This window comes from Wyeomyia smithii, chromosome 1, assembly GCF_029784165.1.
Source record: "Wyeomyia smithii strain HCP4-BCI-WySm-NY-G18 chromosome 1, ASM2978416v1, whole genome shotgun sequence".
Lineage (NCBI taxonomy): Eukaryota > Metazoa > Arthropoda > Insecta > Diptera > Culicidae > Wyeomyia > Wyeomyia smithii.
Window position 1 is genome coordinate 34,087,186 of NC_073694.1, and position 19,121 is coordinate 34,106,306.

General features: G+C 35.6%; 1 protein-coding gene across 2 annotated transcripts in view; it reads right to left on the minus strand.

The window, feature by feature from the left end:
- Positions 1–5,916: 5,916 nt before the first annotated feature.
- LOC129718373 (pituitary homeobox homolog Ptx1) overlaps positions 5,917–19,121 on the minus strand; it is a 166,139-nt gene continuing 152,934 nt past the window's right edge. For both annotated transcript variants that reach the window (XM_055669109.1, XM_055669108.1), the window contains one exon: positions 5,917–9,374. In XM_055669109.1, coding sequence (XP_055525084.1) covers positions 8,772–9,374 — 603 coding nt within the window. In that variant the 3' untranslated portion in view covers positions 5,917–8,771. The remainder of the gene's footprint in view (positions 9,375–19,121) is intronic.

Here is a 19,121-nt window from a genome sequence, read left to right on the forward strand (position 1 = left end):
TATAAACTCAACAATGCTATTCCACAGAAAACAGACACATTGACGAGAAAACGATAATCTAGTGAGTCCCCTTTACATTACATGTTCTTCAAAAAAAAAATTGTTTATAATAAATGTTTTAGATAGTTTCCCTTGAAAAAGGCCAAAACCCCTGGCCGAAACGTCGGGCAGTAGAAAACACCCGTTTTGAATCCGTGACAGACTGCGTAGCCGAAACCCAACCCAGAAATAAAAAAATTCCATACGTACTACACTTAAAAAATTTAATACAACTTCCCTTGGAAAAGGGCGGCAAAAACGTTCGAAAAGTTGAGCAATTCAATCGAGTTGCTGTTTAATATATTTAAAAAAATTGAATTGATTGAAAAGCCAAAATAATCCCTCCCGCATAAAATTACATGCTCCTAATAAGAAAATACAGTTTCAGCGATTAAAAAAGTTCAATGAATAAAATGAACACCTACCTCAGATTAACGATAAAACCGCTTCTAAAGGTAAAAAAAAAACTATAAAGAAAATGGCTCCAAATTGAGCACAGAATCGGAAAAAAAAATCCAAAGACAAAACAAAAGCCAAAAACCCAAATCAAGCTAAGAACAACAACACACGTTTCTCGAGGGCAAAACAATCAATTGTTTCCAGATAGAAAAAGTTCTTCCAGAGACCAAAAAGACTCCTGAATAACCATCTTGACACTATAAAATCGCCTCTAAAGGCCACAAAAACTTTAACGAAAATGGTTTCAAAATGAGCATAGAATAATGGAAAAGGTTAAAAGAGACAATATGTCAAATCAATAGTTGTCTCCAAATTGAGCTAAAAATAGCGTTTAAAATAATTCTCAAGACAACAGAAAAATATTGAATGATGAACACAAAACTATTGGGAATAGCAGAAAAAGACTTTAAATGGCAGAAAAGGTCCAAACCAAAAAGAAAACAAAGGCTCTGATTTGCGAAACAAAAACGTTCCTAAGCACCGAACAAAGTCATGGTCGAAAATAATCGAAGTCAAATGTCGTAAAAACTGGCAAAATAATAATCAAAAAATGCTCAATCTCAAAACAAAATGTCACAAAAAATATGACAAAAATATGGTAAAAATGAGTTATTGAAACCAAAAATATATAAATCGGGGAAAAATCGTAGCACATTTTTCTAAAAAAAAGTTGACAAACATGTTGTTGGATATATCTTCAAAACGCAACAAACATCGAAAAGTTATTCCAAAGCAATCAAAAACAGATTGAAACCTATCAAAAAGGTTGTTGTAAGTTACTCAAAAGTTGTTCAAAAATTACAGGAAGTCATCATAAAAAACTAAAATCACTGTCGAAAATTAATCAATAGGCCTGAAGAAAAGGATTTACAAGTCGTGAAAAAAAATATTAGAGTTGCTTAAATTTGAGAGATGGATATTGAAAATGAACGAAATGCCAAAAAATAATCGAAAGGTATTAAAAATCCTTGAGATCGAAAAAGATGTGATAAATCACTTGAATTGAACAAAAATCACACAAAAAAATATGAAGAAAACATTAAAAAATAAAACAAAAGAATGCACCAAAATGTCGGCAAACCTTGAAAAACACGTCAAATAGATGCCAATAAGCTAACTCAAACATTCAGAAGCTCTTAAAGGGCTTCCGAAAATCGTAAAAAAACACATTCAATGAGTATCAAAGAGTAAAAAGTTTAACAAAAACCGTCGTACCGTTGCACAGTGGGACCAAACTGAAAAAAGATGGACAAAAGTCTTTTTCGACGTTTCAGCATAAAGGTGTCTTCAGAAAAGTTTTCTAATATGCGATTCTAAATATTTTCATATATTCGTTGAAAATGTTATTAAGGGGGTATTTAGTCAAATAAAAACAACAACATCTAGTGGCAAGATATCAAATTTAGGTCTTTGGCAAAGTTGTAGAACCATAAAACTTATGAATTTTTCTCGAAGACACTAAGTGTTAAAATTGTAAGACCATTGAGATATAGTTAAATTTCTGTCAACACCCCCTTACAATCTATTTATTGAGTTTCTTGGGTGTGAATCGCATTTAATCGAGTTGATATATTCTACAAAGTTGTTGATATCATCAAGATACACAACTTTTCTTAAGACTTCAGTATCGTATATCGAATGGTTTGCTCAGAAAATTAGTTTTGTGCCTAAAATTCACTAATTTTTCAATTAATATATCTCAATGAGTGGCACTTTGTGGCAGCCAAAATTAGCATCTTTTATTCAAATTAGATTAGTGTTGTTGTCGATCATACCAATCACAGTTCTGATGACCTTGTTTACGGATTTCACACTAACTCAACCAGATGTTGGCAGCAATCTCTCAGAATTCCATGAAACTTTGTGGATTTGTAAGCCTTTCTAAACTAATCTAATTTGAATAAAAGATGCTATTTTGGCTGCCACAAAGTGCCACTCATTGAGACAAATTAATTGAAAAATGAGTAAAATTTCGGTTCAAAACTAATTTTCTGAGCAAACCATTCGATATACGATACTGAAGTCTTAGGAAAAGTTGTTTATCTAGATGATATCAATAATTTTGTAGAATATACCAACTCAATTAAATGTGAATCAAACCCAAGAAACTCAATAAATTGATTTTAAGGGGCTGTTGACAGAAATTTAAATATATCTCAATGGTTTTACAAAATAAACACTTTTATGGTTCTACAACTTTGCCAAAGACCTAAATTTGATATCTTGCAACTAGATGTTGTTGCTTTTATTTTGACTGAATACCCCCTTAATAACATTTTCAACGAATATCTTAAAATTTTCAAAATCGCATGTTAGAAAACTTCTCCGAAGACACCTATATGCTGAAATGTCGAAAAAGACTTTTGTCCGTCCACTGTGCGTTGTCACGTAGTTGCTAAAAATCGTCGACAAAACATAAGAAAATTATCAAAAAGTAATTAAGACTAGGTAATAAGCAAATTATCAAACATTTTTATTGTTGAACTTGAAAAAGCTGCCTACAATTCAATGAAAATCATCATAAAGTCTAAACGAACCTTAAATGTTGTCAAACAAGTAATCGATAAGGTTCCAGAAAAAGGTTGATAAGTCGTGAAAAAAATACTAAAAGATGTTAAAATCCGTCATAACAATATTAAAGAAAAATTCTGAATATTGGATGCGCAATTAAGTTTCCACCAGTCTTGCCGTTTCTCTTCAGAGAATCGCTAGCGTGTAAGAGAATATCTTTCACTGCGAAAAAAAAAACATTCTTCACATTAGAGGGCAAATCGACGCACTTGCTTAAAGAGAGCAGTGATGAGGAGCTAGGAAAAAAAACACCATGGTGGAATCAGAAATAACTCTCCTGAGAGATAATAATGCGAGCTTTCTCACACGCAAGAACATTACGCTAAGGAGCTCACTGCAGTGCTTTACTGTGTGTCTCTTAAACATTAATAAAATGAGGAAAGCATCAAGGTAGTTAAGTGTATAACGTTGTTGTCTCGAATCTCAGCAGTGTGCACCGCGGTGTATTTCTGTGTGTTCTCACTAGAGCTTCTTTCGCTCAGCTATGGTGTAAGCAGCAATCGTATTAAGGTTCCTGTGAGCAACAGAAACACAGCTCAAAGCAGAAATAAGAAGTGTGGTGCAACTCACTTTCCACATATTAAGTAGAATAACAAGCCAGGTTCCTGCTATTTTTTAACATATGGCGCCAGCTATAAATATTGTTCGATTTGAAATATCTAAAATTGAGAAAAACCGAATTTAGACATACGCTAACGTGTTTTTTTTCTACATGGGGGTTGTGTTTCAAATTTGTATAGGACAAGGTGAATAAAGATTTTATTTGAGGTGAAAATAAAATGGAGAAAACTGTCCTAAAGGTTCGAAACTAATTTGTAAATTAAAGAGTAAAAATGGACCTAGTGATTTTGTCATGGCGTTATAAACTTTTAGTAGTGTAGAAATGTCTAATCTTGTGCTAAATAATCGACATTTGCTGGACTACAGCGACTAAAGCGCATCGAGAGTTAAAAAAAGCTTACCTCGCTATTGGAGTTAGCTTCGGTATTTGGAGTTAGCCATTTCCAAGGGTTTACTTCAGGAAGGATTCATGTACAAGAAACTTGGATCTCTTATGATTTAAGTCCTGCACTAGTGTAAAATACGGACGGTTTTGTTTTGTTAAAAACCGACAAAAAGACATATAACAAACCAAAGTTTATCAAAACATATTTGAAACTGGTTGAAAAAATCTGAAATTCCGTCGAAAATTCACTAAAGAACATATTGAAGTCGTCAGAGAGAATTAAAAAGTCAGTTTTAAGAGCGTCATCAAAACTCATAAAAAACCACTGAAAAACAGCCATACATATAAGAGGTGCTAAATAATGAAAAAAATTTCCAAAAAAAATACCAAAAGTGGTGGAAAAAAGGTATCAACTAACAAATTGCTTAAAATGTCAAACGATTAATAAAAATTCCTTATACAATTGTCGAAAAGGGTCATACCGTTATCAAATAGTCGTCGAAAAATTGTCGATAAATATACCAAAAAGTAACCAATAAAGGGTTAAGCGTTGCTAATAACCCGGCGATTTGATAACTTTTTGATATTTAAAAAAAAAATGATGAAAAATATGGAGACAATTTTTGAGAACTGCTGAACGTTTATGAAAAGTGTCACTAAACTGTGGTAAAAATTCAATTTATCGAAAAAAAAAACTCCAATAAATCAAGTGTATGAAGATGAGGTTAAAAAATCATTAAAAATATCGCCGAGAAACTGTCAAGCGCTATTAAAAACTAAACGAAAATTGACAAAAAAAAAATCATTGCAAAATTACAATAAATCGCTAAAATGTTGTTAGAACCCAAGTAACATACGTTGTTATAGAACAGTTGAGATAACTCCTCTAATACAACCTTCAGTTATAGATTTCAGTTGACATTATTATTTTCATGGCATCTCTATCACCAGAAAAGCGCAAAAATTGAAGGCTACTATAACAAGTACTGGTGCTATATGAAGTATTATATAACTTCATGAAAGCAAGCCAACTTGTTAGATTGAAGCTGCAAAATACATCTCGAGTATCAATACGGTAAGAAAACGTTCAAAAAAAGTTATTTTCAAGTTGTAATTGCTAACTAATCAAAACATCGTTGACGCAAGCATAAAACTTCAAAATAAAAAAATTGCAGAACGGCGCTGATTTATATTAGGAACAATAAAAAAATAGTGATTATGGCGTTCGAATAATTGCAACAATTTTTTTGCCTTGGCTCCTATGTGTGATTTTTTGATGAAGTTTGATGCGAAAATAAATTTCCCTGAGTTTGAACATATTTCAACTTAAGGGGCAACAATGGCGCCATTTTGAATTTTTGAGAAACCGGTAATTTTTGTGGTTTTTCCGACACCATTTTGTTTTGAGGCCAAATATCAAAATTCTAAGAGTATGCATTAGCATCCTTTTACCCATCTTTTGAAAAAAAAAACAGATCTTAAATCGGACAGAAACTGAGCTCAAAACGGTGATTCTACGAAACCGGTTTTGGCATAGTTTTAGTATATTTCACAAAGCAAAATAATATCGATTATTTCCGAGTATTAATGGTAATTCGCTAATATCTTAAAGTGGTAGTCAAATTATATCTTATTTTGAGTAAAAAAATCTCAAAAATCGAATGGTAGGTGTCTGATCAACGTAAAATGTCAGCAAAATGTCGATTTTGCCCCAATTCCCCTACAATACTAAAATAGGTTTATCTGCTGCAAAAAATTGCAAATTTTGTCAAAAATTCGTCGAAGAACGCGTAGTAATCCGCAAAAGAAAACATCCTTGAAAAATCTCGAAAACTTGAAACAACCAAGTTCAAGACTTGCGAAAAAGTCAATCAAAAGTATCACCAAAATTAAAAAAGAAAAAGTCAATCAAAAGTATCACCAAAATTAATGAAAAATTTATTTTAAAAAATCGTATAAGAAAAAAATGACATCAAATTTGACACCACGTTGCTTTAAAAAAAATCTTTGAAATTTTGTTCAAACTATCATTTCTCAATAAGAAATTGGCATAAAATTTTTAAGTACTCCTTTAAACCGTAGATAAATCGCTAAGAAGTTTTTAAAAAAGTAGTAAAACATTGCCTATAAAGCAGCAGAATATTGTAAAATTTTTCCAAACTTTGTCAAAAATTGTTGAAGCTGTTATAAATTAAAATCATCAAGAGCTCGTTGAAAAGTGATTGATGATGCACCGATGTTTCAAAAAAAAAAAACATTAAAGAAATATAGAGAACAAAAACGGATTTGCCTAACCGCTGAAATATCATTAATAATTCTTCACATGTCTACAAATTTCCATAATTTTGTTCCAACTAATCTAACTTTAAATCTTAATAAGGGTGTACATAGTCGCACCAAAATAAATGAAAGTTTTTCGAACAGTTCGTAAAATCTGACTGAACCTGTTAAAATGTTAGAAACATCAGTTATTAAGTTATTTTTAAAAAACGTTGAATAATCCGAAAAAAATAAGATATTATGAATTTTTTTATCAAAATAAAAAACTATTTTGAATCAGCCGTGACAGTATACCGAAAAGTTAAAATTGTTTTTAGTAAAATCGTAAAATTTCAATTTGAAAAATTTCATCAAAAAATGTCGCAAAATCATAAAAATTTTGTTCAAATGCTACTTAAAATTGTGTCTGAAATACGTCAGCAAGGAATAAAAAAAAACTGCTAAGTATAGAGGAAAAAAATAAAACCTCTACGAAAATAAAAAAAATGGAAACTTATCAATCGCAAAAGAATTACCAAAAAATTGCCAAAATTTTGACGAGCAAATAAAAATGGCACCAAGAAGACGTCTTATACAGGGTGTTTGGTTCCTTCTTGGGAGTATTCAAGGTGCTGACAGAGGGCCACATTTGATGAAAAAACTTTTCTACGCATATGTTCTAACGTTAATCAACTCGGGTTTTTCAACTTTTAAGCTTTTAGGATACCATTCCATAGAATGGCTCTGACCTAAAATGTATACCACTTAGAGCAGTTCTATCGCTTTCATTTGGAAGCTAAGAAAATGGATGCTGCTTAAAAATCAAAATTTCTCGAACTCAAAGCAGATGGAGAATTGGTCTTGAAGAACGAACTGTAGAGCGCTTAAAAACGTCCAATTTGAGCTAAAAGAATATTAATGTTAACGAAGTTTCTTTATGAGAGAACATCAAAATACATTTACAACAGTACTACTTTTGAACATTTTTGCCTCCAGAATTTCAGTCCTTTCAGACATGTAAAAGCTGTTTCCAGTAGAAATTTTCCTGAGCTTTTAAATGTTGAGGTAATTAACGTAAGGACATATGAGTAGAAGAGTTTTTCTTTCATCAAATATGGCCCTCTATCAGCCCTGGTAATACTCTTAATTAGGAACCAATCACCCTGTATTGTGAACAAACTGTAAAAAAGTTCTCAAAAATCGCACCAAATGTCAAATAATCATACAATATTTTCAGGAGGTCATCCAAATTCAGAACAAAATGAATTAATTTTTACATCGTAACCAAATTGTTGCGTGAAATGCCATAAAATTGTACATTGAAAGATATCTAGAATTTATGACGAGTACTTAACCGACAAATAAAAATCACAATGTAGCATTTGGACAGTTGTTGAACAGTCATCAATCCCTTGTGCTTATTGCGTTCTAAGTTGGAGCAATTCCCATGCTTAATTTTTCATTCAAAATTCCCCTGGATTCTCTAAATTACACTCAAATTCTCGATGTCACCAAACTCAAAAAGTTTCACTAAATTCGAGAAGATAGGTACTGGCTAAGGTAAATTGGCAAGAAATTCCTCATAAGTTCATAAACTAACCGACGAGTCTACTAATCGACTACAAACAATTAAAACTCAAAACGCTAAAACCCCCATGTCACCCTAGATATTCGAATGCTTCTGAGATTTCAGCTCTAGCCGAAAGTCGTCAGCACGCCAACCTTTACACAAAAAAAAAATCCCAACAAACACAATACTGCCGATTTATCGCACACCCCAATTAGCCTCCTGTCTAAGTGCATTTTTCGTCAGTTGGTACCTAATTTTTGTCGGCCGATTTCTCAATCAGCTCCTCTGTCCCGGAGCTGCGTGCAGCGTCACTGCCATCGCCGACGCCGCCGTCAACAACGACGACGACGTCGACGGTGATCGATATCAAAGCTTCTAATGCCAGCCTTAATCCCTTTTCGTGTTCGATGCTGATAGCGAAATGTCTTTGATTCCGTGCCGCCCTCTCTGTCCGGCGGCGGGCAGCGCAACCAAGGTATGGCTGCCAACCGGCGCTGGCAGGGCTGATTTATACATATAAACAAACAAACCGAGTCGCTTTGAAGTTCGTGTGCCGCTAACAGCCAAAATTGGGTGTTTGTTTTCTTTTTCTTCTTTAGCTCGAGAACAGCTCGTGACAAGGATAAGATAAGTTGCACTCAACCAAGATTAGCCGAGAAATGTATGGCGCAGGAAGGCCTCGCACGTTCAGTCGTGAATATCGTCAACATTGTTCCGCCGATGGTCATCGTCATCGTCGTCCGGTACCATGAGGTCGTCTTCGTCAAGGCCTGAGGTGCCAGTTTTGTCCGGACCGCCGCCGTTGTTGTTGTGATTGTTGTTGCCATTGTTGTTGTGGTTGACGGCAACGTTGATGGCACTGTTGATGCTGGTGTTGTACATGGCGAGCGATGACGAATGGGACAGCATGCTGCCCAGGGCGTTTTCTCAGACAGAATCCGTGACGCCGGCGTACTGACATGCAGATAAGCCGGCCGAGTTCGATCTTGATACCGGTGACGGTGCCGAGTAAGGACTAGAGAAACCGGAGGCGTGTTGCTTGGCTTTCAATCTCAACGTCGCAATACTGGAGGTCATTGCCGTGCAGGGTTCCGCCGTTGCTCGATGATGGTACATGCTGTACGGATTGGTTGGAGTCGTGTACGGGCACTGCGTTGGCGAGACCCCAGTTCCACCGCTCGATCCGCCCAAGCTGGTTCCCATACTGCCGGGCAGCATTGTTCCGGTTCCCATTCCTGCCGCCACCGACGAGGCTGACGTATTGAAGCAGTTGATTGAGTTCTGGTGGTGATTCGACGACACTATCGACGTCCCCAGCGGATTGACCGTCCAGGGGAAAGTTTTAGCCCCCAGCGGGGACGGTACCTTCGCCCAGTTGTTGTACGAATACGACGAGTACAGGCTGTCGGTGTCGGCAAAAGGTTGCACAAACTGTGGCCCGAATCCATTCTTGAAATCAGCCGCCGCTATCGCGTTCATTTGATTCCGTTCCCTCTTGCGCCATTTTGCCCGTCGGTTCTTGAACCACACCTGCGAAAAAGGGAGAAAATGGAAAATAATTACTCTCATTATCACAACACGCAGCTCGCTGCCCGATTGAACGCCATTAATCTTCATTTTTCTCGCCATCTTGCTGCCCTTGCCATTTCCCCGCGTGGGTGGATGGGATGAGTGCTGCAATTACGCGGTTCGTTGACTACGCGCACTCTCAGGAAGGATCACCTCGCGACGTATTCTGCCGACGGCAAAGGAAATGGCGTCGCACCAACGGCGATGACGAACGCAACACGGTCGGTCGATTTGCGGCGAGCCGTGCGGGAAATGACATTCAATTTAAAACAACTAACAAAATGCTGTCGGTCTTAGGGTAAAAAAATGTAGCGGTTTCTTGAACCCAATTGCGGGTTTGCGAATTAGGGAGAGTCATACTCTGTACGTGTTCAATGGGTTGAAAATCATTCCGAGAAAATGATTTTGAAGATGATATTCAACTAGATAAGCAAAATTGTCTATTAGCGACTCTAATTATTGATTAACAAATTGACGATTGCCCAAATTCTAAATTCGAGAAATTTTTCCTCTGCAGTAAAAAATTTTTGTACCAAATTTTTAATTTGCTGGTTTAGTTCCTGGTTGCTTACAGTGAAAAATCACAAGTTTTTAAATAATTGTGCAAACCCTCATATGCATTAAAATGAAAAATAAGCAAGCGTTAATCGAGTTTGAAGTTTGATTACGCTAAGTTTGAGTAAAACATATTTCAAATAATTAATATTAAAAAAGTAAAAACAAACATATTCGTATAATGTTTTCTCGGAATAGAAAAATGCTTAGTATATTTAAATAGTAATTGTCTTTTACCCTCATTTATCGTTTTCAACAATCTACAATAAGTGACTAGCATTTGTTGACCAACAGCGCCTTTTTTTTAATTCACTTTATTGGACATAAATAAAGTCATAAAATAAATTTGATTTGGTATGCAATGTGGAGGCAAATTCTCTCAGTATTCCTGGAATTTTCATAACAATTTTAAAAACAAAAGTTTTTTGATTTAATTAAATTTGAAAACAAAATTCATGCTCATATTTTGCCAGCTGTGGAATTATGTTAAAATGTTTAGTATGAATCTACAAAAAAAAAAAAAAACAACGGAAGCACCAGCATCAAAATAAACTTTGCATTGAAATGTCAAGCACTAAAAACACAAAATAAATACAGCTACTAACAGAGGAATAGTTAAACATGATACCTTTAGGTATAGTTCTATACCTAATCAAAGAAACTTTCTCCCAATAACAATCATGGACTACGAGAGACGTTACAGAATTTCGATCTATTTCATTATATTGCCAAATTTACTAGTAATTCATTATATTTTTATTGCTTTTCGATGTATTTTTTGGGCAATATTCCAAATAAAATTCATGCCATATTTTTTCAATTGTTAACTCGTTAAAATTTCAACAGAAGTTTAACAAATAAAATTTAAATAAAGAGAACGCTAACAATCGAAAATGTTGGTGTCCAAAACTCATTCAGATTGATAAGTGCTACATATAGGCTTTTTCTTTAGTTTTTTATAGTAAGATAATATGAGTTGTGAAACTATTTACTCTTTCACGACGACAAAGTCTTATAGTCACTCATTGAGTAGCTTGAATGTTCCAAAAATGTACTAAAAGTGTCAAACCGAGTGTTAACCGTTTCGCAATTAGATATAAGTTTATTTGCTCTATACTGTTTCAGTTGCTCTGAGAAAACCTTCATTATTTAGTGCAATAAATCCTAGCTTAGAACTAAAATTTTCAAAATAATATCTTTTCGTAGCAGTAATGCTAAACCGAGGAATTATTTCCCAATAAAAAATGATTTGAGCACTTTTTTCTCAGTTAGGAGAATTGTGTCTTACAGATATTCTATTAATAATTTTCTTGAACATCTCTTCGAAATTAGAAGTCTTACCGTCCTTTTATTAATAAAACGTAACGAAATAAAATTCCAAGCTTATTTTCGTGACCTTGAACTTTCTTACTAAAAATAGATTTTTTTTTACAGGCATCAGAGTAGAGTTCGAACTTGCTAGTGAAACAAGAATGAATTATTTGGTGAATGTTTTTTTTTATAAAAATGTAACTTTATTTTGAAAAAGTAATTCCTATAAATCAGGGGTCCCCAGACCTTTTCCACGGCGGAGAGCTTTTTTAAGCCGAAATATTTGGCGGAGAACCTGCATTTTTCAATCAATGACTAAATGGATTCAAAAATGCAGATTGTTAGCAAATTTTGATAATTGCACATCAAGGGCCCGTTGAGACATGCCACGTTCATATCTCAAGTTTTTCGGGGTACTAATTGGAATACGAGTAGTTAACCTTAGTAAAAATCGGGTCCCAGCCCTGTTGGAAATCTTGGTCTTATCGTGCTAACTAAGAAAGGGTTTTTTTAATTGTCTAGTTTCCCATGATAAAGCTTGAAAATATTATTATTTTTAAAAACGCCACGGAGCACTTGCAAATACTTCGCGGAGCACGATTTCGGAATTCCTGCAATAAATCATTCAAAGTATTGCCTATTGCTAGCGACAACCTTGGCAGAGCTCGAATACCGTTACGACAAAAGTGTTCGTCCTTTGAAGCTGCCCAGGAATCGAACCATTGCAATTGAATATGGCTGATGAAGCAAGACTTCCCATTTGAGCATTTTCAGGTTAGTTTTAACGACTATATAAGTAAGAGGCCGAGCGTTGTCATTGCGGCCATTTTTCGCGTTGTGCTCGCATCAATTCGAGGCGATACCATTCTTGAGTGATGGTCTCATTCGCTTTCAACAGCTCATAATGTATAACACCAACCTGGTCCCACCAAATACACCGCATAACCAGGGTTACCAATAACATTTTTGAATAAATTGAAATAATGTTGTTAAGAAAACTGGAATAACGGTATTGTTTTGAGAGAAACAAAACTAAAATGTGAGCATATGATAGGAAAAGCTTATGTGAGCGCCTAAAATTTAGCTTGAGATAAGTTTTCTTCAAATTTCATTGAATCGAATGTCAATTTTACACATTGTTTTGTAAGATTTGGACCACTGCGACCATTATTTTGATCTTTTGTGGTATAGCCAATTTTACACATACAGATTATATACTACAGAGACTACCAGGCACCTACAATCACTCCAATGCTCCAGTTCACAATCATCAATGATATGATCTCAGGCTTAAGTCAGCCCTATTCGATAGCAGATTGCTTCATCCTGGTCATTTTCTTTCCTTTTTTAGAAATAAACCAAGTTACAATTGTTACTTTAAAAAATGTGTTCAAAATAGACAAAAACAAAGGGAACTTGAGCCTATATAAAATCAGAAAAAAAGTGGCGAAAATTTACAAAAAATAGGTGATTTTGTAATTCTACTGTTTGACTGGATCACTCAAAAAAAAAAAAAACTGAGAAATCCGTTTTGAACTGGAACATTGGCCTCTCTGTGCATAATCCAGACGACTAAATGATGCTCAACGTTCCTTGGCTACAAATCATGAGGAATCCAAGTTACTTGTTTCTGAATTTTGCCTAAAATATGCAATCGCTTGAAAATAAATTGGCGGGTAACTCCTAATATTGCAGTGAGCTGTTCCTACGTTTGACATGGATCCAAATCCTTTTCGAACGATTCCCCTAATTTAGCGTATTCGAAAGTTGTTGGCCTTCCTTCCTGGAAGACGGGTCTTCCACATCAAAACTCCGTCGTCTTTAACCCGAAGGAACCAATCATAGCACGTTGCTTCAATTAGAGAAGTTTTTTTGAATGTTTTTTAACCCTCGAAGCGCTTCAGCCGCCGTTGAATAAAATGAAAAAAATAACAATTCCCGAAAACGACAATTATTTGGTACAAATTCAGGCATTTTCACACAACTAAAGCCATAAACCACAATAAAGTATCTCAGTTTGGTTCATAAAGCTTCAGACATGTCAAAATCGACCTAAATTTACTGCATAGCAAGAGCTTAATTGAGCACCTACTAGTATAAAATAGTTAACAGTTATAGGTTGAAATTACTTAACGAACTTAATTCATTTCTTTATCTTATGAATACATTTTAAGTTTAGCAAAGCAAGCAAGGTAACTATTAGGGTGGGGAAAAGTGATTGATTTTCCAGAACCAGGTTTTTTTGGTTCCGGTTGGGGGCCCCAAACAATCCTAAACCGACCGGAGGCCGATTGGTTTTGTCTCCACTTGGCGCATTTGTAGGAAAATTTGTATGGGAAACCCCACTTTTTTGCATTTCCCTTTCGGGAGAGCTCAGCGATGTATTATTAATGCACTACACTACGTAAAAGTATATTATTTTAGATGCCTAACAACTTTGCCGAAGACTCTAAAGAGCTAGGAATTCTTGAAAAATTGTAATAGCCGTTCAAAGTTGAGTACATTGCTTAAAATGCTGAAAATCTTGTTTTCTGCCAACACTACCAATGTCCGGTACATCAGTAGAATTCCCATTAGAAGTAACCTGTGGTAACACTCGAGATGGCTCTATAATTTTTTACACTGACGCCTCGAAAATGGGAAATCAAGTAGGGGCTGGCATATCAGGCCCTGGAGAAAGTTGTTCAGTGGCGATGGGCAAATGGCCTACGGTTTTCCAAGCTGAAATCTATGCCGTTTTGGAATGTGCTTCGATCTGCTTAAAAAGGAAATATCGAAATGCTGATATATGCATTTCTTCTGATAGTCAAGCAGCCTTGGGTGCTTTGAAATCTGTTACTTGCACTTCCAAATTAGTTTGGGAATGTATTAAAATGCTTCAGCAACTAGCTACACGCAACAAGGTGAACCTTCACTGGGTTCCTGGATACTGTGGCATCGAAGGAAATGAAAAGGCAAAAACGCGCACTGATGATGGAGCTATCAGAATGGGAAGAGGTCAGGTGCTGCTGAACTGGGATAGCACTACAATAGCTCGTCACGCAAAACGATACATCAAGCCCAACGCTTCGATTGCACAAAAATTGTTGAACCTTTGAAGGAGTCCCCGTGGTGCTGAGGTGGAGATAGATGGGGAACGATTTGAAGTGGTTGACGAATTCGTTTATCTTGGTACGCTTGTGACATGTGACAACGATATGAGCCGTGAAGTGAAACAACGAGTTGCAGCTGCGAACAGGGCTTTCTACGGACTGCGTAACCAGCTAAGGTCCCGTAGTTTGCAAACTCGCACAAAACTAGCGCTGTATAGGACGCTGATACTTCCGGTGGCCCTTTACGGACATGAAGCATGGACGCTGAAGGAAGCTGATCGACGAGTGCTCGGAGTTTTTGAGCGTAAAGTTCTGCGATCGATACTTGGCGGTAAACCGGAAGACGGAGAAGGAGAAGGATCTTAGTACTTATACTGGACTGATCACTGGTCACTGTCCCAGTAAATATTATCTCAAGCTAATAGGAAGGCTTGAAAACGACAATTGTCGCTTCTGTTGCACAGAGAATGAAAGTGCTTATCAAACGGCGCAAATTTCTTGACCTCTATAATCTTGGGAAATATGGGCTAGTTCTCCGAACAATTTTATTCGTTACATACTACCCCATTGGGAGAATGCCTTTAATCATGATAGTGACTATTAAAACATATAATAGTTGTCTATACAAGAAAAGGCTTAAAGCAAAAGAGGACACACCACAATCGATCTGAGTACTGGTCGCAGTGGTATAATGTCCCCAACAAGGAAAAAGAAACCTGTCGTAAAGAGTTTATACACTCAGCTGGATCGAGCAAACAAACTTAGAATGATTTTTGGGCGTACGTAGGATCTACAACGTGTTTTAGAAATTACTTCTGAAGGAAATCTGCCTATCGCCGGAGCATTGGCAGTGTTGCCAAAAAAAAAATTCAGCTTTTGATTCGACATACTTAAATTTGACCGGCCATTTCATATTTTAGGAACATCCTAGCTCTTAAGTGTCTTCACAAAAATGTTGAGCATCGAAAAACCTACATTTTGAAGTTGTAAAAGGTATGGTTTAAGCCTTTCTGAGCTCTCCAGAGAGCAAAATGCAAAAAGTGGATTTTCTTTTTCAAGATTCTATGGAATTTTAAAATGCAATGCGCCAAGCGGAGACAAAACCAATCCATTTCCGATAAATTTAGGATTTTTTGGGCCCCAAATAATTCTGGATTTGTGGTATCAAGTTTCATTTTTTTCTTTATAACGCTTCCCCACCCTAGTAACTATGTAGTTTACGAAAAACAGCGAAAAATGAACGTGAACAGATTTAAATAACTCCCACAAGGCAGCGTGTGTGGTTGATCGAAAAGTGCTAGGAATGGGATGCAATAATAGCGAGTGATACGATATTGGTCTTAGAAAAAATTATCTTCTCAGAGAATTTTATTTTTTTCAATTAATCAATCTGTCGTGGTTCAAATTATTTTAGTTCGAACCGAACAAAACTGCGAAATTTGACGAAAAACCAGAAATCTTGACGTTTTTAAAAATTAAGAATGGATCTTACAAATGTTCATACTGACTAGAAAATCAAGTTATGTCTGAAAGAAACGAAAAACTGGTTTTCATAACATAAAAAAACCTACATTACAAAGAAGGTGGTCACAGACGTATTGGAAAGGAGAAGGGGTAAGCCCCGTGTTTTGGTTGTTGAAAAAGTCATAATCAAGCTTCGGAAAAAATACGAAACCAACCATTTATTATTCTATTTGCCGACTGTTGACATTATTACCCACGTGAGAAAAAACGCCGCTTTTATTATAGCATCGGCTGGCCGATGCCGAAGTATTTCGCGCAGTAAAGGCTGTCATTAGCGACAGCTTGAAAGAATAGACAGACATAAGGAGAGTAACAGGCCGTTTGGCATTGCATGTGTGCGCTATCGTAAGTGGCAGTCGGGCTGTGTACCGAACGTATGGAGAGCAGGTAGAGCTGTGCAGTTCAATGAGAGCCGAATTATTTTAAAATTTGCTGTCATGAAAAGGCAGTCCTTTTCTTGTTCTCTGGAGAACAGCTGGTCATGATTTTCAGTGTTTTATGGGACTATACTGTTTGAATTCGATGATTTTCAGGCCTTCGGTTATGTTCGAGGACTGGAAGTTGATGTCCAGAGACCGGAACATGATATTCGACACCATTTCTGGCGATTTCCAGTTTCTGAAATTATAAAAAATTGGATCGGATGCAACATGGGCATTTTCGGAATCAGGACATTATTTTTCATGACCTCCGGTTTATGAAAAGCTAAGTAAAATTAAAGAAAATATTCAAATACTCCCAAATAGCGGTATTTTCTAAACCATAGCCTAGAACCGTAAACCGGTGTTCAACGACGTTTCAAAGTCAAGACTGCCGCCTTCAGCAAATCCACGAAAACCCATCGTGTACCGTGTCATATGAATATTTTCGAAATCGGGATAATATCCGGAGCCATTTTTTGATCCAAGATAGTGTCCTCCGGTTTCGAGAAAGCTTAATGTGAAATTTTTCTATAATCCAGATTATGTCAAAAAATAGAGAAACGCTGTCAGACGTCACTTTGAAATTCATGATAGCAAATTCTGGTTCCTAAAAATCTGTGAAAAGCTGAAAAAATTGTTCAAATACTCCCTAACGTTAGTATTTTCAGAACCGAAATGACGCCCTAGTCCCAAAAATTGGTGTCCATATGTTTAACCAAATTATGGTAATTTATGTGAATTAGTGACAGTTCCCCTGTCTTCTAATTGTTGATCGATGCATCTCAGCCTCAACCTGGTATAAATCTTTAAATTTATTTTTATAAAAGTCAAGACTTCAAAATAACATTTGAATGTTTAAACCGATTTCCTCCAAACTTGGAACACGTGTTTTTCTACAGAGGAGATGCCCATAGAAATATTGTGAAAAGATAGAAGTAACCAGCGAAGAATCGTAACTGATGAAAAAGTGATGATTTTCGTGCATTATCTGAACGTTTTTGATGAATACGAAGGTTTTCAGATCCTCGGTTATATCTGGAGGACAAGAGACGATGTCTGCAGACTGGAACATGATGTTCAATACTATGTTTAACTTTAAGATGCTGAAAAGCCGGGTAAAATCTAGAGAGCTAATTCAAAAACCTTTTTGAATTGGTATTTTACAGTGGCTATTCCAGGGCTTTACAGATATGTGTGAAAATCAGTCTCCATGAAACGGGGTAACATTCAAAGACCGATGTGGAACACCATTTATGAATTTAAAATGAAGAACGCTGTTTTGACAACTATTGGCTGTTTGACTATTAGATATTTTAGGGAAATCTAAATTGGTAAAACGTTGCTTAAGCTTATGAAATTTATCTATATAAAGGTGGAAGAGTATCTGAATGAATATTCCATCATGACTTCGTAACAGAAACGCGACACAAGTTTACCAAATATTGGCCATTGATTGAAAAAACGATCTTTTTACAAACCGCTTCAAAATTATAGGTTCATCAGATACATAAAATAACAATTTTCGAACTCAATTAGTCAGATTTCAATCACTTTTACGCAAGAATAACAATAAGAGCTGTTAATAATTCTCAGCAAGATCGAGTACTTAATTAAAAAATAGAAAAAAGTACAGTTTTCTAGAGACAGAAGAGAAGAGAAGAGACAGAAAATTTGTCGAGCACTTCTCTTAAAAACAAGATGAAACCAATTTAAAATCTGCGAAAAATGCTTCCATGCTTACTTGAAAATCAATCTGAAATCGACAGAGACGCTTCAATAACTTGAAGAAAAGGAATCAAATCATCTCGAATTAAGTTGTCAATCGTGAGACACACTTCTGAAAATAGCGAAAAATTTCTTGTTAGGATTAATCATCCTGTTAGAAAGTGTCGGAATAGAAAATTAACTTAACCCTTTCCGACCGGGACAAAACCTTTTCTCTCGCTTTTCGAACGTCTCATTAATTGTTTCATTGCTCACAACGCAGCTGTCAACATCGCAGCTGCTACGAAAAATGAAAGCAAGCAAGTGTTTTTATATAGGAATTGCTTCGATTTAGGTTTTGTTATGCGTCATTTTTTACCTACACAATTGTGTGGGTTCGGTCGGAAAGGGTTAAAATAATTTTGAAATCGGTCGAAAAATGCTCCTGGAAATGAAGCAAGATCATGCTAAGAGGTGCTACAAGAGAAGCTAGTACAAACTTGCTGCTCTGTTTCAAATTACTAAAGACGTTGATATAATAACATGCTGCGAATTTTGTGTTTCATGAAATTCCGTTAGTTGAAACAATCTGTTAAATAGATAATAAATTTATTCTTTAGCTATTGTTTATCTTTTTCATTGAAACAACTTCTGTGTCCGTCTCAAATGATCTTTGGAAGACATTTTCATGACTAACTGATGTTATGGATAGCAAAGATTTAGCTGGTATCTGAGTCGAATTAAATTATTTTATACTCGTATATCAAATTTGTAATGTAAACTGATACACAGAGCTATTAATATGTTGATGAAATATTATGTTTACAAAAAATCAGCCTGAAATGATGCCCTCCAGCGTACTTTTCATCCCGAATAATCAATTTATGTACAGCGGACTATAAGTTATTGCATATCATTTTCATTTTTACTTCTCGATAATCAACGTGTTTGGTGACTTTTAACTTCATTTCCATGTCCATATTTCTTATTAATGTCGACTCGCTTAGTTTCTTGATTCATTATTTGTGATTGTGTAGAATTGCTTCAAATTTACATTGTCTCAAACATCACTCTATAAGAATATAGCTTAATTTTTCTCC